Below are 26,776 nucleotides of genomic sequence, written 5' to 3'. Positions count from 1 at the left end.
ACATACTTTTTATGTTAGCATTTATAAATCAATTTATAAAATCATAAGTATAACATAAAAAATTTATAAGAGTAAAATAAATATAAAAAAATTACAGATAGCCGACACGTATAAGATCTTTTTTTTCGATAGCGTAATAATTGCTGAATTGTAATACATTCATTGTGCGTCACAAAAGAAATATGTAATAATTCATAGTGATTTTGCAAATCCAAATCTGCACGTGTTTGCAATTTGCATATAATTTAAAAAATTATTTTTTGCGTTTTTTAAAAAGAAATGTTAACATTGTAAGATTTATTTCACTACACTAATTTTATAAGTACATTTCTATATTCCTATATAAAAAACAATCGATAAGACAAAAGTTTTTTAATATCACTTTAATATCGTTTACAATGTTATCTCAAAAATAAAGAAAGCAAGAATTATTTAAGAAATTTATAATAAGATTAAGAATCAATCGTGTAAAAAGTACTTTGTATAATTTCAATATGCACACATAGTAATAATAATATTATTTAATGTTACCGTTTTTAAACGATAATTTTAAATGACATTTCTTTTTCAAGTACGCACACATTTTTTAAGTCACATGCAAATTGTAAACATGCACAAATTTGGATTTTTAAAAATATAATATGGATAATAATAAATGAAAATTTATGAATGGAAGATAATAGCGCTATAAAAATTGATGTATTATACTTATGTTTAAAACAAGTACTATTTCGCACATGTCTAAAGTATTGAAGAAAATATAAAAAAGTGTTAAATAAGCTAAATGCTTTGTTTAAATAAGCCTGCATTATGTGATTATTACTTCTAACATCTTTCTCAAGAATACGTCTCTGATTTATAGATATGCTTTAACAGTTACACAGCGGTCATAAAACGTGCGTATATATTTCATTACAAAAAGATTTAATAGTCACTTAAAACTAGGTGAAATCGGGGAATTTTAACCGAGTTAAAAAGTACCGCTACCGGACTGTACGGTATATCGTCGGGCAGCTTCTGGAGGTAAGATCTTCCATCACGCTTAAATGTAGAGCGCGTAACGAGATTCTTTTTAAACGCAGAATTCTTTTTTCTTTATAGTAATATAATAACGTTGTTACAGTAATATAATCATAGATACTTCCTTTTAAAGTTTATTTAATAAAAATGATAAAAAATTTAAATAATTAAATTTAAAATATTCATTTTAATGTACATTTTAAAAACATCATAAGCAGCTTTAGTTTTAAATATAATATATTTTATATTAATTTGTGCTTCACTAAGATAAAAATTAAGATAATATTTTAATACTTTAAGCAATTTAATTATTCTTATTCATGAAACGTAATATAAATTATTTAACATTGTATAAAAGTTTTTACATCAAAGTTTTTACAAAGCTTCTGTCATTGATCATAATTGTAAATTCCCATAATTTTAAATTAGTCTTACAGAAAAATGCAAAAGGTTTGTAATAATTTTGACGTTAATACAAAAGAAATTATAAATAAATATGCTAAGTTTCTCAGAATTCTTGTATGTACATATTTTTTCAAACATTTGCTCGGTAAACAACATTCACAAGCACTGTGTTAATACTAATAAAAAAACGCAAATGCTGTGTAAAGGCTCCTCTCGTGTAGACTCATAAATAAAAAAATATTTTTTCTTAGACATACGTCATTTGAAAGTAACTATATACATGCTAAATCATACGAAACTCGCGCACTTTTCTGTTAAAATGCTATTAATATTCTAAAATTTTTACAAAACAATCCAGTTTTGCGTATCTTTCATCGTAATACCGATGCAATTTTATAAAAGTTCCATGCGAAATCTCAAATAATCATTAACAAATTACATGCTTCAATGTAATTGATAATTTGTAAATGTCATTTTTATTTTTACATATTTATAAAGATTTAATATTAGCGAATTTCGATGATCACATATATTCGCGATTTTTTTCATATTTACAATAAAAAACAATATAAAAAATTAAATTTACTGAAATTTTATTGTAAAATAACCGTATTTATTCACCTGTTTGTATACGAAGCTACATGAATATTATAAACATGCTATTATATTTATCCATCTTCAATTAAAAGAAACATGTAAAGTTAAATCAAATTTCATTTAAATTAATTTCAAAATCAATAAAAATACAATGCACAAGCATTGTCTCAAATAAGAAATATATAATGTAATATATATTGTGTTTTAATAATATAATATTTTTATAAATTCTAGCAATAAATATTAGCTTGTGTGTGTGTGTCCAAATATTAATTCCAAATTTTTTAATTATACAATCCTCGCGCGATTTATCTAATTCTTTTTCTCATTTTTCCTTTCCTATTTTTTCTTTTAAATAGACTCTATTTCTGTAACTGACTCTATGTAAAAGAATTTTTCTAAAAACAACCAATTGTTATTAGCATAACTGTTAATAACAATCGAATATATAATACTTAACTGTATTTCACTCAACGCTGTGAATAACAATTTATTCGCGCATTGTAAATGCGTGAAGTGTAAAGTTGTAAAATACAATTAGATTACCTAATGGCTTTTTGCACTTTTATATTGCATCTCGATACACAATTTACATTTGTTTATCCGCGCATTAGTAACATCCGGAAAGATTCCAAGGGTAGATTACGCCATGAAAAAAATACATACATGTTAAACGGAAAAACACACGAACGAATTACGTAGCAGACGGATAAATACTTAGAAAAAAATTTGACGCGTTACGTCAAGAGCTAGTGCAGTTAACAATACCGCGATACATCGTGATATATCGTGTCTGACGATGAGAAATATAAAATAAACGCGTACTTATTGTTACGTCTCGCCGACGTAAGCGGTCGTAAGTTTTCAAAGTTATAAATAGAGATACTATCATAATGATGTTAGATGCTATAGATATCAAAAATCTAATAAAATGCATAGATAAATGAGCCAATCAATTAGATTGAAATGTCAAGGAAAAACGAGAATATTATGGAAATTGGCAACAACTTTTTGTCTTTCTCGTTTCAGTAAAATATTAAAAAAATAAAGTAATCGACATAACACTTTAAATAACAGTTGCAAAGAAATCGTCTGCAATTAAAATAAAAAGTACCTAGCAAATAAATTATGCACATATTATTTGCACTATATCAAAATTTAAAAAAGTGATATTAAAATATTTTTTTTATTGATAAGAGCGGCAGGTTTTGCAAGCAGTTGTAACAAAAATTTGCAAGAGTGATATTTGTCAAAATAAAATAAATGCTTAGAACACAAAAATTCTGAAAAATTGTAAGCTTTAAAGTAAATCACTTTAAATCTTCGAAAGAGTATGAAGAAATATAAATGCAGCGTGTCATCTGCGTACACTATCATGCAAACATTATTAACGCGATTCTGAGGAACGCAATAGTGCGAATGCGCGTTTTAGCATGTGTAAAGATGATTGAGCGTCGAGCATTTATACGTGAAAAAATCTCCCGATCATTGTGTGAACACACAAGTGACGTTTCGTGCAAGCAAAAACGTCGCCGTTCCTTGAAATTATTGAAAATTTCATTATTCATGACGTCATCGAAAATATTGACAGCTTAAAGGCTGCCGCGTATTGTCCGCGTCGCAACGCCCCGTCATCTTCCATCAGCGCGAAAACAAAATTCAACAGGAAAAACGGCGCTCTTGCCTACACACGTCGCCGTTCACGGTTAATTTTCGTGTAGCAGGCAAGATCCCGGCGCGCGCGTCACCTCGTACTGTTAAAATCCACGGGTATGTAACACGTTGTTGCGCGAGACAGGCTAGGTCACGAAGAGAACGTGAGTTAAATCTGCAAAGTGCGCCAAAATATTTCAAAACGAAAGCGCACGAGAAAATGTTGAGGCGGGATTTGAGCGTGCAATCAGCCATCGCGTTCTTGTTCGTACATACAACTTAATTTGAAATACATATTTATACTTCTTGGTGTTTGCTTCTTAAACTGTGAACTAAATTTTACATGGAAAAGTATCCTGCGTAGAAAGGCATCACGAAAAAGTATAAAGGTGCGAATTCATGAGAATGCTCGTTTCAGCATTACACGTATAGTCACGTGACTTCGACTTTGACGCTAGCGTCAAAAAAAGAAGCTGGATTTTCTCAGCTTCAGCATCAAATGCTGTTATTATTTTATTCTTAACATTTTAGATACGAATGATATATACGATTGACGTTAAATTTGGATGCTGCCGCTTTTCGTGCAAGCCAACTATGATCACATAATTTTTTTCACGCTAAAAATGAGCGTCGAGTGTCAGTATGAAAAGGCACAAGAGTACATCCTTCTTTTGATTCGCTTATGTCATTTCTATATAAACATAGATTAACTTTAATCTTGATTTAATTTATTCTTTACCGTTTTCTAATTCTTAGAACTAGAAAAAGATAAAAGAAGTAAGTTAAGCCAAGATCAAAGTTAATCTACATTATTGGTACAGACGGGTATGAGAGAAATATAAAAAATCGATCTCTCTCAATGAGCCTTCATTTTAACATGCGGGAAAGGACTTATAAAAGTGCCCTTGTTTTTACAATACCGTATTATATACCTAACTGCGTTATACATCCAAGAGCTTGTCAAAATCGGAAAGAGACACTTGCACCTGTACACGTTAGAAATATCGAGATGTCGAATCGTTCGTGATATGAGAGAGCATTGCAAAAAATAAAGCAAGAATAAGAGATGTGTTAACGTGCAAGAAATACATTTACGGAAACTGGCCGCGGATCGAATCTCGTAATCGCGCGCGAGACGTACGAGAATCGGAATGAAAAATCGTCGTGCCTAAAGGAACGTGAGGAGGAAAAATCGATTTCCGTCGGAATAACGCGCGGAACGGTCGGCATCCCAGCGGCCGTACGAAGTGGACAACACAGCAACAGATCGCTTTCGCTGATCGCCGACCGTCGTCGCTATAACCGTCGTCGACATACGACCGGCACGCATCGTGACTTGCGTAACTTCGGGGGGATTGTTACGTGGAACGGCGACTCCAGGTACTTTTACCCCTCTCCCCCCCTTCCTCCCCCCCTCCCCGCCCTCGAGAGAAGATAACCGGAATCGCTCCCATTCCGGTCCATTTACTCACTTTCTTCTCTCCCGCGAACTCGCGGCGAACTTGACGCGCGCGAACTTGCGTACCTATAATACTCGTCGCCGCGCGCGCCGGTGAGGAAGAGAAGTCACATAGGCGCGTTACGAAGCCCCGGATTCGTGATTCCAGCTAGCGAGTCAGTCCGGAAAAATACAGCCGAGTCCGCGTGTCGAATAAATTAATCTTTTCCGACTACCGATTTTTGCCGCCGCGCTGGCGTGATATTTCATAATATTATATTAAATAAGCTATACATATATATAGGTTTCAATCGCGCATTCTGAAGATGAATCACGAAAATTCTCACGCGAGAATTATCGAAGCCGCGAGCATGACTTGAAGTTAAGCCATTTAATGAGTAATTTAATGAGTAAACTTCACACACCCGAGACTCGTATATAATTATACGCGTGCATAAGTACACGCGCGGCATACCGATCGTTTCATTAAGTGCATATCCGCTTTTAATTCCTGCTGCTGCATGGTTTTGCTGACCTTTTTTTTTTAGCTAATTACACACAAACCAATTGATTACATATTGAAACGAAATGAGATTTAAATTTTTAATTTCTGCCCATGTCTCTTTCTTATCGTTTACAAACGATTTACAGCGAAATTTACAGCGAATCATATCCCGCGAGTACAATTGTATCATGCTAGATAAGGAATACGCGACAGCGAAATATTTTCTGCGGAGAAAAAAAAATTTATGTATGAGCCCGATTATGAGTGTATACTGTATAATTAGTATAAAAAAAGATATATTAATCATCATTAGATTAGTACTTAGAGCGTCGTGTCTACTTAAATTTAAATTTTAAATCTTTGTCAAATAAAAACTTGTAATCCTGAAAAACTGAGATTCTGATCTTTCAGCGAATCAAGAGATATCTATCTTGACGTTGGCAACAGACTAGATGCGATAAAAAGAAAGCAGTTTTCTGTAGAACGCACATTTTATGTGATGCAATGATTGAACGAGAAAAAGAAATGGGAAAAAAACGGTTTCGCTCGGTGCACAAATCAGTATCGGTCCCGTTTACTAATTCCTTTTTTTTTTTCATAACATACCTTCCCCAGTGCAGAGTTGCAGAATGAATGATAATAATGTAATTATAATGTAGTGTGACATATATAGGAGCGTGTTGCAATGTAATGCATACACAGTGATCTCTGTATTGTCAAACGTTCTCCATGCGGAACATGGAGAACCGGATCGAAGTTCCGTACTTTTTTCCTCCAAATATTATATATTTATTTTTCTACATTGTCATAGACACTAAGGCTGTGCTCCAAAATTCACTAACAGCACCGAAACTCAGTCTAGAAAAATATAGGAAAAGAAAATCCATCTAGAAATCTAGAAAAATCTACATTTACGTTACGTGCATTATAGATTTTCAACATTGACATTGACAATTTTAGAACACTGCCTAAGATGAGTCTTGCGTCTGCATAAAAAATAATTGTCAGTTTCATCTAAATGAGTAGACTTTGAAGCTGAATTGTGCTTGAATTTTATTTTTAAGATTAAAATACGGAACTTGTTAACTGAAGTCAAAATCTTTTACGTTCTTTTAAAGAACCCAAAAAAAATACGAAATAATTATAAAATAATAATCATAAATCAGGATTATAAAGTAATAATCATAAAATAGAATAATAATTAAAAATTAGAAAATTAGAATTTATCTTATCAAATGGATAAGATAGTCTCGAAGGTAGTAATATAGAAGCTATATAATGAGCCGAGCTGGATGTTCGCGCATTTATGTTTTACAAATAACAAATATATTGTACAATGTTCGATCAATAAATAAAGTCACATACAATCAAATAAATTTAATAAATCAAACCTTTCGATTTTTTAATAATAGTCATCTGTATAGTAATTAGAAACAAATAAGAAATTTATATTACATTGAAAGAAAATCCCTGCAAAGGTTTTCAAACAATGTAATTTTTAATTCCTGTAATTTTCCTGTAATTTCAACGTAATTTTAAACTTTTCCACCAAGTGACATAATTGGAGAATACTTATTAAAACGGTTGAATTTCTCACGCACCAAGTATCGCGTTGATTCTCATTATTAACCTCTTTTTTTTCCTTATCTTCGTTTCTTTAAATTTCAGAGTCCGTTAATTTTATTAGTTAAACTTTTCATTATTGTTACATTAAAACCGTTATTAAAAGGGCAAAAATTTCACACTAATTGGCGTTCCATCGCCCGGGATGCTGTAAATGCTGTAAATCTATGGCAAAATTATGGGTTAAACGTCCCACCGTAGGATGGCGCCAGATTTGCGATGTGCCTCGCCGGTCCCCACTCCCCCGCCGCGACTGCCGCGAGCTGTCACACAACTGCTCCCGCGCCCGTGGCATTCGCCATCCGCGCCCGTTCCGTCGTTTCCCGTCATTTCCGTCTACGGCGATTACGTATCCGATTACCTATTAAATAAAGAAAGGCAGCGACGAGCGATTCGAGCGCGGAGCGACTTCGAACGAACATCATGGTATAATGTCGGAGCGGAGTAAAGTGGGAAGAAGGCACGGTATGCGCCGGTGAGAGAAGGAGAGAGAGAGAAGAGAGAGAGAGAGGGAGAGAAATAAACCGGTGCGGAAGTGCGCGCAGGTAGAGCGGGAGAACACGGGGGAGAGCAGAACGGAGGATGTAGATGTGTGGACGACGGGATTGCGCCGGTACCGAAGGGAGACGGAAGAGCGCGACGCGCGGCGACGACGACGGCGACGGCGACGGCGACGGTGGTGGCGACAGGCGACGGCGGCGGTGGCGATAGGCAGGACGCGGGTCGGGGGGGAAAGGCGATCGACGATTGTGCGTTCGCGGTTCGCCTGGCGGGCGGCGGGCGAGCGCGCGGCATAGGCGAGAGACTCGTCGGCGGCAGTGGACGGACGGCAGCGGACGGCGGCAGCGTCGGTGCTAAAAGGCGGGGACGGTCGTCGCTCGAGCGTGACCGCGTGTGTGAGCTTAGAGCAGCGCGGCGCCAGTCCCTCTCTCCCTTTCTCTCTTTCACCCGGCCTTTTTCTCCTCCTGGTCTCTCTCTCTCCTTCCGTCGTCGGTCTCTCCGTCGTCCCTCTTGTATTCCGCTTCGCCTCCCCCTTTCGTGCATCCACCGCCGGGCGACGTGTTAGTGGAAGAGGAGGAGAAGGAGGAAGACGACGCGCGCGTGCCGCTCGACGGTGAAGAAAACTTGCGGCCGACGGCGGGCAGACGGCAGTCGTTACTCGAGTTTACCGAGCCGCGACGGCGAGAGGTGACGGCCGCCGCACAGCCAGCGCGCGTAATTTCTCGTCATTCACCCGTTTTGCCTCGTTCGCGTATAATACGCGGCATACTTCATCACGAGGTCGCGCGGCCGCGCGGGAAGGAGTCGACCGACCGACCGACTGCCGGCGCCGAGGGGAGATATATAACGACGGTCACGGAAGAAGAAGAAGAGGCGCCGAGGTTGTTGCCTCCGCGCTTACCGTACTCGAGTAACTCGAGGCGCGAAAGGTGGTGCATCGCGTGCCGTGCTGCGTTTATGTGCGCGGTCAGGTGACAGAAGGAGACGACGACAACGACGAACGCGGGGTGCTGTCGCTGCCGCTTATTGCTGCCACTGCTGCTGTTGTCGCTCTGCAAGATTCACATAGTCGCCGACGAGCTGCTGCTGCTGCTGCTGCTGCCGCCGGCTACGTGGTGCTCGCGGACGAAGGGTGCTCGGTGGTGGCGACGACGACAACGGACGGAAGTGGACGGGCAGGAGAACCATCGCGCGCGCGGGGAGAAGACAGGGACGTGGAATAGCAGGTGGGTGTAACCCGCGCGTAGTAATCCGTGCGGCCGCGCGTTAACCGCCCGGCGCGGCGGCGGCGGCGGCGGCGGCGGTGACGGCCGGGGCGGGCCGGGCCGCGCCGCGTGTGTGATCGAGGAGCGTGGCCTTATACGCGCGCGTGTACCGGCGTCTCGCCTAACGCGTTATTTTGAGGTTAAGTGACGCACCTGCGATCGATCCGCGCCGCGGAGAGGAATCCCCCGAGCGACGTGGGGAGAGCGCCAGGAACGCCCGGAACGGGACGGTGGGGAACTGCGGGGAACCCGGCGCGCGCGGCGGCACCACGTTTCTTCGACGCCCGCCGCGCTCGGGAAACCGGCCCCGCCGGGACACACGGGGAATCCCCCGACCTCATTTCTCGCGAGCCGCGCGAAATCCTCGTCATCGAGATCAACGTTCTCCCGATTAGACTATACGAGCGTTTCACTTGGCGTATCTTGGTTTATCTTTCTCTCCTAACCACAACGGATTGTTGTAACCAGCTAAAAAAAAAAAAAAAAACACTTTCTAACCTCCCCAAATTCTTTCTAACTCGCGATTCAAGAAGATAGAAAAGATAATCTGACATGGAGTAGCAATAACGTAGGAGTTATATAGCTTAAAATATTGCATTGGATATATATACGATAAAAGGCGTCGTACAAGAGGCTTCGAGAAGAGGCTGAGGAGGTTGAGGGAACAAATCCGATAGAATCCAACCGGTACAGCACATACCAAAACTCTCCTCGTAATTTATGACTCGTCTGAAATTTCGAGATGCGAGACTTAATTTTGTGCGTTATCCTTGTGCGATATTCTTGGATGTAAAAAGAATTAACGATGGAGAAATTTGAGATTCACTCGATGATCACTTTTCACTCGTTGACGTTGCATTCAAGTACTCTCGATAATCATTGATCATTTTATGTCAGCACAATTTATTAAGCTTGCATCTCGATAAGACGTCCTTACGAAGGAATAAGAAGTTTATGTGTATACTGTTCGTGATTTAAAAAGATAGAGTTGTTTGACACGCCGAAAAATCAATTGATAATTTTTATGATACATATTGTACACGTGATTTTATGAATAACATTGTGTCTATAAAAGATAATAAAAAAAATTAATAAATTACTGCCGCGTAAAATGATCCGGAATTGATCTTTTTCCTCGAAAATAAATAATACAGGCGTAATCTGTCCACTATATTTCGAATTCTGTTACCCTTCGATGTAAAAAAAAGTAGAATTTTAAGATTTACTCGATGAATTATTACCTAGCAATTTGTCAGATAAAATCTTGTGGAGAATATTTGTCTTTTTATCAGTAAACTTTATTAACTTTTTTTTGCATTTCTTATATCGATAAAATGTGAAGGCATGTGAAAGTTACACATATATTCTGAATATTATCAAAAATATTAAGTCATAAAATGTATTGGAAAAAATCCGTATTTTCTATAACATACACGTTAATTTTACGTATTTTATCTATTAAAATAATCTAAAAATATATTATCGTTTGCATGGCAAATTAAAAATATGCTTGTAATTAAAAATACTTTGCAATGCTAGAATTAATTGTTCTCCTTGAAAATGGATAATGTCACCTTTCTAACATATAAAATACATTACGAATGATGGTGATTCTCGTGTTTCGCAATCGTGAAAAAACCAATTACGCATAAATGTCGATCAATTTATGTATTCCGTCATCTTGAACATGTACTTGCAATTAAAAGCACTTGCAATACTAGAATTAAATGTTTTTCTTGAGAATGGATAATGTCACCGTTGCAATACATTACGAATGATGATGATTCTCGTGACGCGCGATTGCGAAAAAAAATAATCGTGCGTAGAGTGCCGATCAATTTGTATTTTCTTAAAAGATTTCATCTTCTTAAAAATACACTTTTAAGAGGTCTCATCCACCCCTGAGGCCAAATGATACCTAAGTTTGGGATTTTTTATGGGTAAATAAATAACTTTATTTAAAAGCTGTTTAGAGGACATTGTTGTACATATATAAGAAACTAAAGAAATATTTTTTTATTTTTTTGTGTACAAAATGGCGGCTTACTTGCGAAATCCCTTTTTTCTGTTTTTTCAAATCGGTGTACAGGATTCCAGACACACGGTTTGATCTTAAGCAAAACACAAAGAATTTTCATTATTTACATATTAAAGACTATAGAAGTACGTAGGTGTTTTTTAAAATATTGATTTTTCTCGAAATGGCAGCTATTTTTACGAAAAGTATTTTTGTCAATACAAGTCTCGTAAAATAGCTGCCATTTTAAAAAAAATCAATATTTTGAAAAACCCTTACGTACTTCTCTAATCTTTAATATGTAGATAATGAAAATTCTTTATGTTTTGTTCAAGGCCAAACCGTGTGCCTGGAATCCTGTACACCGATAGAAAAAAGGGATTTCGCAAGTGTAGGCCAGTGCGCCATCATTTTGGACATAAGAAAAATAAAAAAATATTTTTTTTTGTTTCTTATGTATGTACAATAATGTCCTCTAAGCATATTTTAAATAAAGTTATCCATTTACCTACAAAAAAATCCCAAACTTAAGGTATCATTTTAAAACCTCAGGAGTGGTGAGACCCCTTAATTAAAACTACTTGCAATGCTAGAATTAAATGTTCTCCTTGAAAATGGATAATGTCACCTTTCTAATACATTATGAATGATGACGATTCTCGTATTTCGTAATCGTGAAAAAAACAATCACGCATGAATGTCAATCAACTTGTGTATTTCGTCATCTTAAAAATACACTTTTAATTAAAACTACTTGCAATGCTAGAATTAAATGTTTTCCTTGAGAATGGACAATGTCACCTTTCCAACACATTACGAATTTTGATTTTTGTGACGCGCGATCGTGAGAAAAACAATCACGCATAGAATATCGATCAATTTGTGTATTTCGTCATCTTAAAAATATTGTAATTAAAATACTTGTAATACTAAATACTTATCATTAAAAGTGCATTGCTAGAATTAAATGTTTTTCTTGACGATAATGTTACCTTTCCAACATATTACGAATGATTATAATTCTCGTGATGAGTGATCGCGAAAAAAAACAATCGTCCATAGAATGTCGATCAATTTATTCCGTCATCTCTTATTTCACAAGTTGTGCATATTCATGCTCGAAATCGTCCCTAAGTCGAAGAACAAGAAAGAAAACGAAGAATAACGCAAGGCGACAAACAAGATTGAGTAACGTCGGTAGCGTTTAAATAATAAAAAAATTAAAAAAAACTCGTTTGTTCTTTCTCCCGCGCGCGTCCGCCGCGGCCGCCGCAACGCGTAATGATTCAATCAGCGTTTTCGATAAAGCTGCGCCGTAATCATACGCTTTACGCAAAATTTACTTTCGTTGTAATCGCCGAGTCTCCGCTACTGGCGGCTCCGAGCGGCTTCGTTCGGGCGCTTTCTCTCTTACGTTTCAAACGGCGCACGTTGCTGAAACGTTCTATTAGTTGATAACCAATAATCATAACTCGCTGTGAACTTGTTGATGTCTCCGTGCTTTTATTATATCTTAATTTCCCTCGTTCCCGAGCTGCGCAAATAACCGACGGTTAAACTATCATTACAACGATTATTCGACTTCCGCTTTTAATAAAGTTTCCCCGTTGGAAAATTCCTCCGACCGGAATTTTATCGTGCGTATACCCAAATGTTAAAGTTGACCTCTTTACATGTTAGTTAAAAGGTAAATTGCACGAGAAGGGTCCGCGGGCTACCTCGTAACCCATGCAACGAGCTTCGCGAATCTCGCGTGTGTCGTCGTCTTCGCGTTGCCGGTGTCCACCAACCATGTCGAAAATGTTGCTCGGAGCAAATAAATGTCGCGACCAGGCAGCACCGCGGCACATTATACCAGAGGAGAGTAAACTTTGTAATTTGAAACACTGCAAACGGCTGCGAAGTTGAAACTTCACGGAGGCAATAATGTTGCATCATCGCGAGTATTGTCACGTTGTAATTCTACCCGAATGTTTAATTAAACACCTGGAAAAATACTAACCATGCTGATTGACCTCGCATAGAATATGCAAACTCGAATGTACTTAAAATTTTTCTCTTTTTGCTTTGAAATATTTCAATATTCAAATATTCAAATATAATCAAAGAGAATTTTATTACAGTTTTTACCATTTTGAAATATTCATTAATGTCAGTACGTTTTTATGTAATTATATATACAAATCTCGAAAACAAGTAAGTTTCATAAGATGTTTTTCTGCTTGATAATTTCAATTAAGCCTTGTTTCTTCGCCGATTTCGATCTTGATGACTATGGTTATTGATTAACGCGTTCAACGAAGTCCTCCGCGATTAAATGTACGAAAATTGGCACTTACTTTTTTTTACTTGTGTATATAAAAATCCATTCCGCCACAAAAAGTATCATAAGGTACGAAAGATTTAAATCGAGACCCTAATGAAAATGAGTTGTACATCGCGTTTCGATTTCAGCATTCGTGATGTGATGAATCTTTCAGGAAGTTGTTTAAAGAATTAGCGACATACACAATTACATCGGTCTTATTATACAGTCAATTCAAATCGTAATAAAGAAGACCTGAGCCGTAATGAAGGAAAATATATACTAATAATTACGTTTTTTTCTAATACGATAACATCACAAGCTTACGTGAAGAAAAGTGTTACATGAACGTTGTTACCTGAGTTTTCAGATTTCTAATTAATTACTTAGAAACTAATTAAATCGCGTCTCATGACTGTACAAAAATATGCATCTTTATTGCGGCAATTTGTTTCATAATACCGACTGTCAAATACCGTCAAATATCACCGTTCGGAGAATTGCGGGTTGTCATTAATGATGCGCGCTGCGAATAAATTTAGGTAATATCGCACGGAGTTGCTGCTCCATATTTATCAAATAAATATTATAAATAAATATCGCGTACGTGTACGATCACCTAGAGTACATCGGAAAACGCAACCCGGCGCGGCGGCGTGTTCTTTTGCTTTTCGACTCCGCGGAGCATCTGTTGTTGGTTAGTTATTCAATATTTATGCAAATCCGTTCGAATGGGATCACGCCCTCACACACGCCCGCGACTACGCCACCGCCGGCCGGCCGGATTAATCGAAACGGTCTCGAGCACGGCCCGGAAAAAAAAAACGCAAAGCACACTGTGTAAATATAGAATACACGCGCTTTGACCGCATAGTCGCGTGCTTGCGGAGGGCTATCGATAAAAGTCTCGTTCCTGCGTTCGATCGTTGTATTCTTATACACGACGTTTAATCCCTCGTCGCGTTTCGACTCTCTATTATGGAATTTTTCCATTTTACGACTGACGTGTGGAAAATTTTCGGATTTTCGCCGGTGTCTGAAGCTAATCGATATGTGTAAACCGATTGCCGCGTGACTGCCGCGTATATTGTATGATTACCGACATTATACCTTGTACCAATATTGTGCGATATTGCAACGAGACATTCTTTCGAAGAATTTGCTTACGAAAGAATTAAGAGAAAGTGCGACTTGCATGGCTGATTACGTACGCAAGTTTCAAACGATTCCTGCGTATGGCGTATTTTGGCTAGGGAACCGATTGAATCGATTACCGATCAATTACCGATTAATTGAACCATTAAGTTCAATTCTATTTTAAGTAAAAAAAAAAAATAAAACAAAAAACGAAACGTTGGTAAACAAAAGAGGAACGTGACTCACGTGTAGCTTACGTTTTCCAAAGTTTCCTCCGTGCGTCCAACGCGCCAACGTGAATATCTGCTGTTCGAGGAACACGTATCGCTAGATATTCGTATAATCAAGAAAGTTCAGGTATCAAATTATCGCTTCGCACGCCTCGTTTTCGTACGCGAACTCTTCCTCGATCGTGATCGTCGCGGCCGAACGTGACGACTCTTATCTCGCGAGCTTTTTCACGTTGTCATGTCGTCGCGATAACCTTATCCTCCGTTGCGATTAGTCGAAAATGAGGAAATTCGCGATAATTGTTGTAATCAAAATTCATGGTTATTGTTCTTAATTGCGACGGCTTGACGGCAACATTCCGTCGGCGGGTATAAAAAAACGTATGGAGCAGTAATTACGCTCACCGGTATTATTTAATCTTTATTACGTGTCGTTCGTATAATCGGCTGTATTACTGCAAGACAGTATAAGCGAATACAACTTTCTACTCTCGTAGAACGCTATAAATAACACGAAATTACGTTCACTTAAAAAACTGTAAAGTAAAACTATCGTTTTTTCCGATTGAATTCGCGCTACAAATCGTAGACGCGTTGCCGTTTTCTCTGCTTTCTTATTCCCATTGTTTACACCTTTTGCGGAACACAACTTGTAACACATGTACGGAATGTATGTGTTACATGTATGTATGTAACACATACATTCCGTATGCGAAATCTCGTTACACTCAATTATCCGTCAATCGATTCATATTCTATACAGTTTATCGGTTAGATAAATAAAATATAATGTGATGTGTATTTGTTATTATTTATGTAAATTTATTTAATATATGTATTTTTTAATATTAGATTTATTGTTTAATCTATATAATTCTCTTATAGATATTTTTAAATTTAGAGTTATAACTGAGTGAATTTTCCTTTTTTTTTTTTAAATTAAAGTCTAAGTTAAATTAAAATATTAAAAATTATATTCATAAATGTAACTAAACACTGTACACTTGCATTGAAATTGCGTTAAAACGTAATTTGCATTACTTTTTTGTATGTCTTTATATTATATTTATGACTGCGAAAGTAAGTGCAATTTTACTTTGTACTGCCAGTAACACGGATATTACGGATATTAATACGATTTGATTGACTGTTACGAGATATCGCTATAAATTAGTAATATTGAAATATTGATCAAACGCACGATTCTATTCAATTCTATGACACGTAATTCGATGATTCACAGATGGCATTCGCGGTAGAGAATTTGATAATTTAATAGATAACATTTAATCGATAACACATCGCGATGCGAATCGTGAATAAGAATGACTTAATCGCTTGACGCGATTAACCGTATTACGAGCGATGTTAGAATCCCTCCAGGAACCACTAAGAACTGAACTCTTTTTTTTTAACCGATATACTACAGAATATTTCAAGATAACACATATACATTTTATATTGCGAACTTTTATTAGGTTGTAATAATCCGGAAGGTTCTTTTGAGCAGTCGAAAGAAAGAATAAAACGCAATTTAGGTATTTTTCGGATGAAGTATTCCAATGTTAAATAGTGTTTTGTATTGTATTATTTTGTAACTAGATATTTTTTTTTCTTAATTAATGTTTACATAACCTTTAGTCAATCATAGTCGTTGATAGCTTTAAGATATCACAGATTATTATTGTACATCTTAAGTATACTACGTATAAAATGTTATGTAAATATTGAAATGAAAGCATCCAGATGAACAATATCCAGACGTAGTTGTGCAGCGCAAAGAAATTATTATTCATTTTATATACAAAACAATTCATAATTGCGCGCGATTTACATCTAAATCTCACAATTTAACTATTTGCAACAACTTTAACACTTTGAAAAGCTGACTTTGTGCGTAATAAATCGAGTAATTATTAACGAGGCATTGAAACTTCCGCGAAAACACAGCGAAAACACAGTGAAGAAAAATCTACAGAGCGATTAGATCAGATGAGTCATTATCCTTGCATTGTATACTTGCAGAATTTAAACGTCATACATATTTTTTCGTGATTTCTAATATGATATGTAATATTCGACATGAAATATTTAATATATTTTAATTTAATATTTTTAGAAATCAATGTTTGTTTGAAATTAAGAAGTAATGTTTTTTTTTTAATAAATCTTTTGTATATGAATCTTTTCTTAAGATTAAGCATTACTTGAATATTATTAACATCTCAAAAACTTCATTTAAAAAACATTGAAATTAAATAAAAAGTAATATTTTTTTTATAAATATTTTTTTATAAATCTTTTGCATGTGAATCTTTTCTTTCTCAAAAACTTCAACGTTAAAAAATTAACGTTTAAAAAACATTTATTCCTAAATTAATCAAAATATATATCTGAAAAACTTTACTACTTATTTTAATACTAATTAACTTAATCGATTTATCATGTGTCCATTCATATTTGCGTAAAATTCGTAAGAATTCTGTTATTCAGTTATGAGCGGTCTTATTTATCTGATTAAAAATAATTTTACTAATTATCTAAATATTAAAAATATACCTTATGTTAAATTATATTTAAGAAACAAAATATTAAAATAATTACTCGATTTATTACGCTCAATGTTGAAATCAGCTCGTCAGTTAAAGTGTTAAAATTCCTTCAAACAGTTTCTTTGTGAGACTTAGGTTAAAATTATACACGCAATTACGTATTTAGTGTACAAAATGAATAATATGTTTTTTACGCTGCACATTACATCTGGAATTACATCTGATTATATCGTTTACATGCTATTATTGCAATAATTACATAACATTTTTTTGTGGAACTCTCTAAATCTGAATCAGTGGAAAAATACTGAAAAATCACTGATTAAGTCAGTACTTATAATCTAACTATAATTTCACTGATTACTAGTGAAATACTTGGGACTGATGCATTCAATGAATAATCATTGATAGTTAGTAACTATGCACTAATTCAGATTTAGAGAGTATACTTAAGGTGTGCAATAATAACCTATGAAATCTTAAAGCTGTCAGCGATTGTGTAAATGTAAATATTGTGCTTAAGAAAAAAAAATTAACATCAAAACACTATTTGAAATAGGATAACAAGGTATCCAGCGATCCTTGAATATCCTTGAATCCGGGAATTATTATGAAATTTAATGTGTTCTGGAAAATTCCTGGAAAACCCCTGGAATTTTTTAATTGACTTTAAATTCTTGTCATTCTTTTATTCTAAAAAAAATTAAATTGTAAAATAAGAAAAAAATAAATATTTCTTGCGTGTGTCAAGAACTATGTTGATAACATTGGTAATATTATTTTTGGAAAAGTTTAGTTATATAAGATAACTATATAAGATAATACTATATAAGATAACTATATAAGATAACTCTCGTTTAAAGATAAAATAAGGCAAGCAATTTGTAAAGCAATAAATAATATTGCTCTAAATTTGTTCGCATTTTAATCAAAATTTGTCATATAGAATTCTAATTTGTATATAAAACATATGATATTGCGCAAATCAATAAAAACTAATTGACCTGGGAAAAACCAGGATTTTTATCTGAAATTTCCTGGAATTATCCTTGAATTGGCTAGCCAGATATCGCTGGATAAATACTTGATCTAATCAAATAATATCAGAATTGCGTTTTATTCTTTCTTTTGCGTTTTATCGTTACGTAACTCAAAACACATTTGTTTAAAATTCTAATACTTAATCTGAAAAAACTTAATTGCGTTTTATCATTACGTTATAACATAATACGACAGTAAGAAATGAAAACTAATTCCTACTACTCATGTGGCAGCAAAAATTATTTTACGACATAAATTGCGCAATTAAAATAGCAATAATTGCTTAGAAGTCAAACAAAATTGTTGAACGATGCTTAACAGGGACCTATCGCGCAAAATAAACTGAACGATAATATTTAAACGTTCGCGTATATACGCGTATCTAAGGTGCGAAAGAGTTAAGAAAAAAATTTTCGTCGCACCGTTGCGGTAATTGAACGGAGTGTTTGCGATTTGTGTGCAAAATTGATTTATTAGAAACACGCGCGAAGTGCACGCCCGTAAAAGGAATATCAGACTGATTAATCTGGATTTGCGCCGCTGATAAGCTGACCGTGCCGATGACAAACCATGAGTCTTGTACCGTAGAAACGCTCAAATGTCATATTCTCTTAGCGAATTAATTTCATAGAATTAATTTCTTAATTTTGCAACACAGGTAGATAACACACAAGGGTCGAGTAAATTGCTACTGGATTCTAATGTAATCAAATTTTTACGAATGCTAGAAATCACAGACGCTATTTAACTATTTATTCTTTACTTCTAACAACGCATACAATTACATTGTATTACATTAATCCCCTTGATACGCACAACTGTCAAAATATACGATGACAGTCGTTCACGAAGTAAACACAGTGAAAAAACCAATTAGCATGCGTAAAAAACAACAAACAATATTATAAATTTCAGGACTTTCAAAACACTTTGACAGATTCGAGTATCAATTTAACATGTTTTTTTTTAATATATAAGAATTATGTCACTTAGTAATTTATACTATGAAAGATGATGGATTTAAGACATTATTTTTTGTTTCCCATTGTCAATCGCGTTGACATAAAAATACAATATAGTTTTTATTGTTCAAGCCAAATATTTATTGTAATTTTATGCACGTATCCTTTTTTTCTCAATTTATAGTATTCATCATATACATCGTATTGATAGTATACATCGTAAACAAGCGATAAAAAAAAAAAACATGAATATATTAAAGGACTAAGGCAGAGTCCAATTGTGTAATACTTGTAATTTAATACAATATACGTCACACATTTACGCTACCTAACTCTGGTGCAATTGTTTCTGACGCGCCGTAATCGTGTATTTAGTAACTTTCTCGCGGCACACTTTGCGGTGCCGAAGATGGCCTCTGTCGTGTCACTTTTCCGTCTCCCCTTTTTCTCTTTTCCCTTTTTGTTTCGAAGGCCTGCCACCGACGTCTACTCACCTGTCTGTTTACGTAATACGCGTAATCGACCGGGGAAGCTACGCCACGTCGTCGAGAGAGCGGGAGAGAAATTTACGCGACTCGATAAGTCTCGGCTAAATCCCGATTTGCACCGACGGCAAACGCTTTGTCGCTATCGGCATTATCTCTCTTAGCCATTCAACGGTGACACATACAGCAAAGCATGAAAAGCATTTCGATATAAAATTTCAGCGATAAGAAGGCGAGATCAATAAAAATAAAATCGCAAATGTCGATATGATGAATATTCTTGCAATGACTTCTATAACAGTCAGATATATTTTTCTAATCGAAAGTCAGATTTTTTTTTCCAAATTAAATCGGACGCAAAAGAAAATCTGATACGATTTTTTTGGATAAAAAAATTTCTATCAAACATTTTATATAATATAATGTTTTTTGCTATATGTATCTGTATATTATCTAGAAAAACCAAAATTTATATTTGAATGTTTGTCCGCTTGTTAATCATCCCAATAGACGCGAACGTTACGTTTGCGTATCTATAGTTTATTTTTCTCTCATCTTTCATACTTATATAGTTTATCTTTCTTATTATCAAAGCGACACACGATAAGATCGACATCTGAGAAGTGCAAAAATAAATTTAAAGTTAACCAAAGATGGAAAATAGGATATTAAATAAATTAATATATTGAATTGTTTGGAAAGTTCGGACGGTATTCAGATAGATCTTCAGTAGATGACGATCACAAATTGCAGCACTAATTTAAAATAATTCACGCTACACGACACGAGACATCGCGGAAATACTTCGCATATGTAGTTGATTAAATGTATGTATGAATATATAAAAAATTTGTTTAAACTTTAATTGAAAAACCGCACGAATTTTGCGAACCACCTTACTTATATTTTACTTTGGAAATACTTATATTTTACATTGAAAATTTCGTAATATAGCTGATTATAATATGATTTTTGAGAGAGAGAGAGAGAGAGAGAGAGAATGTAATGTGGCAATGCTAATAATATAATTAATCATTCAGATATATTGAGTATAATTCACATACACACGCACGCACACACACACGCAAAAAGAGTTGACATGAAAGATGACGTCTAAATAAAGCTATGCCGCAGCTATATACGAGATAATTAATTGAATAAGATATCTTGTCACTGAAAGTAATTATAAATTTATGAGAATCTATGCATAATTTTCAAATCACATAACCGTAAGAAGCCTAGAAACTTTAACCTAGAAATGTTTACGCAATAAACAAAAATTTCTTGCTGAAGAACAAATTTCCATTAGGAGAGAATATTGGCAGATAATAAATGACGTATACATAATGACCATATCGATCACTTCGGCGTACGAGAATAATTCTTTACCCTGCACGGCACGGCGCGCGAAGAGTCAATCTCGGCGCCGTCTTTACACCGCGCTTGAACAATCATCGTGTGCCTGATTCGCATGCACTAAGTGCACTTTATCAAATATGAATTAACTACGTAACCGTATGTAGGTCCGTATATATTCTCTCACTTTAACGCGATCGAGCGCGTAAATACGCCCACACATACATATACGACCGGTCGCATACTCGACTACGCCTACCTTCCTTACCACCGAGATTAGAGCTCAGTGTGTCAATGGCAACGTCATCGCGGTCGTCGTCGTTTCAATGAAGAGATTCGACGAAATGTTAGCCGCCCGAACACATTCTGCGGGTGACCGTTATTTCGACCTACTAAACGGACGACGTATACCCACACCGATATTTGACATACGAAATCGGGACGGGGCGTGAGCGTATTAAGAAAATCACGCGCGTGAAACGGCTGAAAGGAAATTGGGCTGTTGGGAATAGGATCGGTCAATTCTTACACACAAGACAAAAATTCAAAAGAAAAAGTAATATGTTATAGCTTCCTTTCAGAATCGTGTCACGATTTGTATTTGCGCTGTGTCCTTTATTGTCGTATCACATAAAAGGGTGCCTCATTCTCTTTCTCTCTAATCCGTTTTACAAAAGTTAAACAATTCTCATGTATGAAAGCACTTTTGGAGCATATATAGTTTTGACGGAGTATCTTCGGATGACAATTACTTACTATTTGCAAAGATTATACAATACGCGGGAGATATAAGAGGCCGTGAGACAAAAGTCGCAAACGAATGTATTCTTTCATCAATTTGGAGTCGATTTTTTCAATTTATTTCAGTATTGCATGACAACAAAAACAATGAAATAGAGGAGAGCTTTTCTTCTTTGTCGCCAGTATCTATACTGATGATTATATGATCAAAATATGTTTCTGATGTGCGGCCGTAAAGGTCGCCGAGTTATTCAAATTTTCAGCGATTATACTCTCGGCGAAACCTCTGCCTCCCCTTCCCTTTCTCCCCGCGCGTTTTTTATGGAGCTTTCTCTTAACAATGTATACTGTTTACCCCAATAGGTCTCATTCAGAACCGTTATTAACACGCACGAGAGAAATAAGAAGTTCATCGTTTTCTATTGAATGAAAGCACCGCACCGAGAATGATGTAAATGTATAGGTATACTCGGGAGGAATGTGGAACCGACTTCATTAGCATTATACTAATCCGATCTTAACATACATATATGATATCGGATACGTGTTGCTTCAAACGTCCTCGATCGTGCTTCGCGTCATAGGGACACCCAGTGCCGTTCTAGCAGGAAGTACAACACAAGCAGAAAGTAATTCTTACTATATTTCACTTTCAGATTCTATTCAAGATGACGAGCGCAGTGACGGGCCTGATGGATAGGTACACGGATCTTATGGAAAATCAATCCGGTAAGTCCAGACGTTTCAGTCGTATTTTGACATATCCAAATTTCCCTAGCATCCTTTAACTATTCCACGTACACCAATTCTATTTTATATATATATATATAGGATATATATATATATATATATATATATATATATATAAACTCATAAAGGCTAATAAAAAAGTGAATTGAGATTATAAAGTATATCAATTCTCTTTATCTAAACTGGGATAAATCATTATAAGCACACGTTATCATTCCGAAATTCGATTCTTCGAACATTCATTTTACTGTCATCATTCCAAAATGGCTATTATGGAGAAGTGGATATCGAAAATTACAGTCGCGTAATCGTAAAGATAGATTCTTTTGCTTGTGACTTGATTGGTTTCGTTTATTCTGTTGATCTAAATAATAATATGGTGTGTATTAATATGATAACAATTAAATCCATAATTAATTTGTTATTGAGCGCGATGTCCGGCATCATATCGCGACGATATTCAAACTATATTTTTATCATAAGATATCTGCGATCTCACTTAAATCTCCGGATGTGATATTCTTGGCCTTTTCTCTGTGAAAAGATCTCGCACAAAGCTGCTAAATTATTAAAGCGAAAGAAACACCGTGACCGACATCTTCGGGAAAAAAATATTGACAGAACTTGAGTATCGTCTTAATACGTTAGGCACAAATATAGAAATTTTTATAACGGTCCCTCGCAGTATGTAGCTCGTGCTAATATTTCGTCAAATTTCTTCACCGCACACGATTCGATTGCGATAACGTTGGCACGCCGAGTTCTAATTTTGCGGCACAGGGAAGTATCGCGTATTAAAAAGCTCTTTAAGAATCATAGATTCGAATGGCGATGTAAAAATTGTTCGCACGGCCTTCGGGACTTGGCATAAATTAATGAGATTGAAAAGCAACTCGTAAATACGTTCCGTCTGTTGACACGTCGCGTCAATTCACGTGAATTAATGTAATCGGTGAAATGTTTATGCACACTCTTTTCTTTACCGGTATTGCGTAATACACCAGTCGTATAGTAGTTTCGTAAATATGCTAATAGAGGAAATAAAGTGGAGGACACTTACGTAACGCGGTTCCATTAAATAGTCCGGTATTAGATGTTTAATTAAATGACACAACGATCGCGATGTTGGCGGATGAAAGGGAAAAAAAAATATTTAAAAAATCTCGCGCCCGATGTTTTCGTCGATCCTGATGGTGAGTGACCGTCATACGCGCGAGAGAAGCCCGCGTACTGCAAATTTATTCAAGGTGGTCGAGAGGACGAGGAGCGCTCTTATCGCCGGAAATCCCACGCGCGCCGTATTACAACCGAAATTTCAACGATTCCGCCGAGAGTCTGTTTACCGCGCGTATTTTCACGGCGACGAGAGACCCTCTCCCGCCTCTCTGCTGCCCCTCTTTTCGGAATCCTTCCGGCACGACGCGGCGCGCGAGTCAATATCGTGTCGTAACGCCCGGCAAAAGCGTTCCGTTTCTCTAATTTCTCCGAGAACCATTCGGAATCCTTGACCCCTCCCCCTCCCCTAACCCTCCCTTCTGTTTTCCATACGGGAGTGTCAATTCAGCCGTGATTCCTGTTCCGATATCTTTCGCGATATCCGCGTGGCGAGAGTGAAAACGAACTCATTAATTTGCACAGGTTCCCATTCGTACACCTTCTTGGAGTTTGATTCTAGAAGAAATCTATTTTTAGCCACCGGTAACTTAAGAACCGTCGATCCTCCAACGTCAAAAGGAAAAAAATTTTATTCACAAGTTAATCAATTAAAGAATGTGAATAACTTGCGAGAGGATAGCTTGTGTAAGAGTAGATAATTTACGAAAAGATATTTGCAAAATTTATATTCTCGACTATTTCGCACATCCGCTTAACTTTCTCGCGAGCGAATTTTGCTGAAAAAAAGAGAGATCAGGGAGGGAGTATAGAAACATGGGATGAACTTCGGAGCAGAAGCCGAGTAAACGGAAGGTAACTTATTAACGGACTCCTTTAGCTGTACACCTTTATTAACGTGACTGAAACGCGGAAAATTGTGTTAAAGATAATTAAAAGATCGACGCCGAAATCTCGTAACGAACAGCACGTGCAATTTACCGGCTAATTGCGGGGGAAGGGGGAGGCATCCTGTTACACGCCTATCCCGAGAGAATCGAGAGAGCTAAATAATGGACGTTCGTCTGCGGCGTCAATAAGGCGTTGACGGGGTAAGATCGGCGTCATCTTTAATTGGGGCGTGACGAGAACAAGAAAATTGCACAGTCGTTGGACGTTTCGCCGCGTTTGCCTGTCTTGAAATCGATGAAAGCAGCAATCCGCTGGTGTCCGGATGGCGACCGATATATATTTATTTTTTTTTTCCGCCCCATCAACGCGGCGCGGGAGGGGAGAGGAGCTCTCGTGTCGCGCGGAAAAAACAGACGTAACTCCGACGAAGCGGCGTCGACATGTACTCGGAATCGGTAGATACGTGGCGGCGGCGGCGGCGGCTCTCGCTATTTTCCGCTAATCGTATAGGCCGTGCACAGACACGGAGGCGCCCGCCGTTTGCCCGATCGTTGCGCGACGACGGCCGGCCCTTTGCCGCATTGTTGATTTCGTCAAAGTCCTCGGCGAAGGCATTACGTAACGCGCCGAGTGCACCGCGGGCATAGACGAAATTCGATGCAATATTCACCGTCGCCTAAGCGCCTTCGCCTTTGTCATTACAGTTGCGTGCCTCGTAACTCGCCCGCTCGCGCCCACTTTCCTTTCCGATACCAGCCGGCATGCGCTCGTTATTGGGACATCGTTCTCGGCGTCGCTTTTTTTTTTCTCCTCTCATCGATTAGCAGCGGACCCCCTCCGTCGTGCAGCGGCATCCGACTTTCCTATACGCCGATCTGTGCCGGTGTAAATCTTTTGTATACATACAAGACTCAACATCCGGATGTTTTCAACGCTTTGTAACCGTGAATTAAACGATTAAATTGACGCGATTTAATTAATAATAGCGTACTAAAAACGTACGAAGCGGTAATATATCGATGACGAGCAGCCGTCGGTGTCGCATCGTCAGCTTGTAATCGAGTCGTCGGTCAATTGTGTGTTGACCAAGAGCCCGAGCGTTTCGCTGAGAATGTTGAAAAAAAAAAGAAGCAGAGGGAAAGCAAGAGAGGGAAGAGAGAGAAAGAGAGAGAGGGAAAAAAATCGTTCCGCGTATCGGTCTCGTATATATCCGTCGGGTCGCACGAGTGCGAGGGTAATTTAGCGGAAGGCGACTGCTCACTCATTCGCGCCTCGAGTGCACGCACTCGCGCCTCTTTCCGCTTCCTTCCTCTCTCTCGTCGAGGGTGGATATAGAAAAATGGCGATGGCGCTCTTTCTAGGGTGCTCGGAAGACCGAACACATGCTGTCGCTTGAAAATCGCTCGGGATAATAATCCTCTTTTTTTCTTCTTTTTCTTTTAGGCGCGCGTATTTGAAAATCTCCGAAACTCTCCTCGGAGAAGGAAACGCGCGGAATTTTAATCGACGGCCGCGATTTGACTCTCCGTTCCCCCGTAAGTCTCGTTTGCGGCCGGGGTACCGGCGACGTCGTCGGCAATGGTGTAATAAATTCTTAACGCTCGCAACGGTACTTCTTGTCGCCAGTTACGAATTTTCGACCCCGTTACAGGTGCGCGGTCGTGCGCGAGATATTGTGTAACGCGGAGACGACTTTTAAATTGTCATCGCGCGCTCCACTTTCCAACGTGCATATGTATGATATGGCGTTGCGAAACGTCGTATACTCGTTTGCGCGAAATTTCGTTTTGTTTTTCCGCGTCTCGGTCCACCCACTGAAATCACCACCTTCCTTTTTAAATGTCTCTCCAACGCAACGGAACGTTCCGTCGACGAGATTCCGTCTCCTGTTTTTCTAACGTTCTCTTTTCTCTGTTTGTTTCCAGATCCCAGGGTGAACGATTGGGCGATGATGAGCAGCCCCTTCCCGACTCTGGGGATATGCCTGTCGTACGTTGTCTTCAGCAAGGTTCTGGGACCGAAGCTGATGGAAAACAGAAAGCCTTTAGATCTTCGGGGAGTCCTCATCATGTATAATTTGATACAGACCCTCTTCTCCTTGTGGATATTCTGCGAGGTTCGTTTATCTTATGTATTTCTGTAACGCCGGATTTACCGTCGCTGAAGGGGATTAGCACACATGGGGAGGG

General features: G+C 37.3%; 1 protein-coding gene across 2 annotated transcripts in view; it reads left to right on the top strand.

Moving 5' to 3' along the window:
• Positions 1 to 8,764: 8,764 nt before the first annotated feature.
• LOC105451609 (elongation of very long chain fatty acids protein AAEL008004) overlaps positions 8,765 to 26,776 on the top strand; it is a 30,747-nt gene continuing 12,735 nt past the window's right edge. The window contains exons 1-3 of one of the 2 annotated variants that reach the window (XM_011692172.1): positions 8,765 to 8,968; positions 22,490 to 22,562; positions 26,513 to 26,703. In XM_011692172.1, the coding sequence (XP_011690474.1) occupies positions 22,502 to 22,562; positions 26,513 to 26,703 (252 nt within the window). In that variant the 5' untranslated portion in view covers positions 8,765 to 8,968; positions 22,490 to 22,501. Of the gene's footprint in view, positions 8,969 to 14,682; positions 14,824 to 22,489; positions 22,563 to 26,512; positions 26,704 to 26,776 lie in introns of those variants that run through there. The other variant, XM_011692173.1, reaches the window with a different exon arrangement.

The sequence above is a fragment of the Wasmannia auropunctata genome, unplaced genomic scaffold, assembly GCF_000956235.1.
Source record: "Wasmannia auropunctata unplaced genomic scaffold, wasmannia.A_1.0 LD336049.1, whole genome shotgun sequence".
NCBI classification, from domain to species: Eukaryota; Metazoa; Arthropoda; class Insecta; order Hymenoptera; family Formicidae; genus Wasmannia; species Wasmannia auropunctata.
The sequence above is the reverse complement of the archived record's forward strand: the minus strand, read 5'-3'. Positions and strand labels throughout refer to the sequence as shown.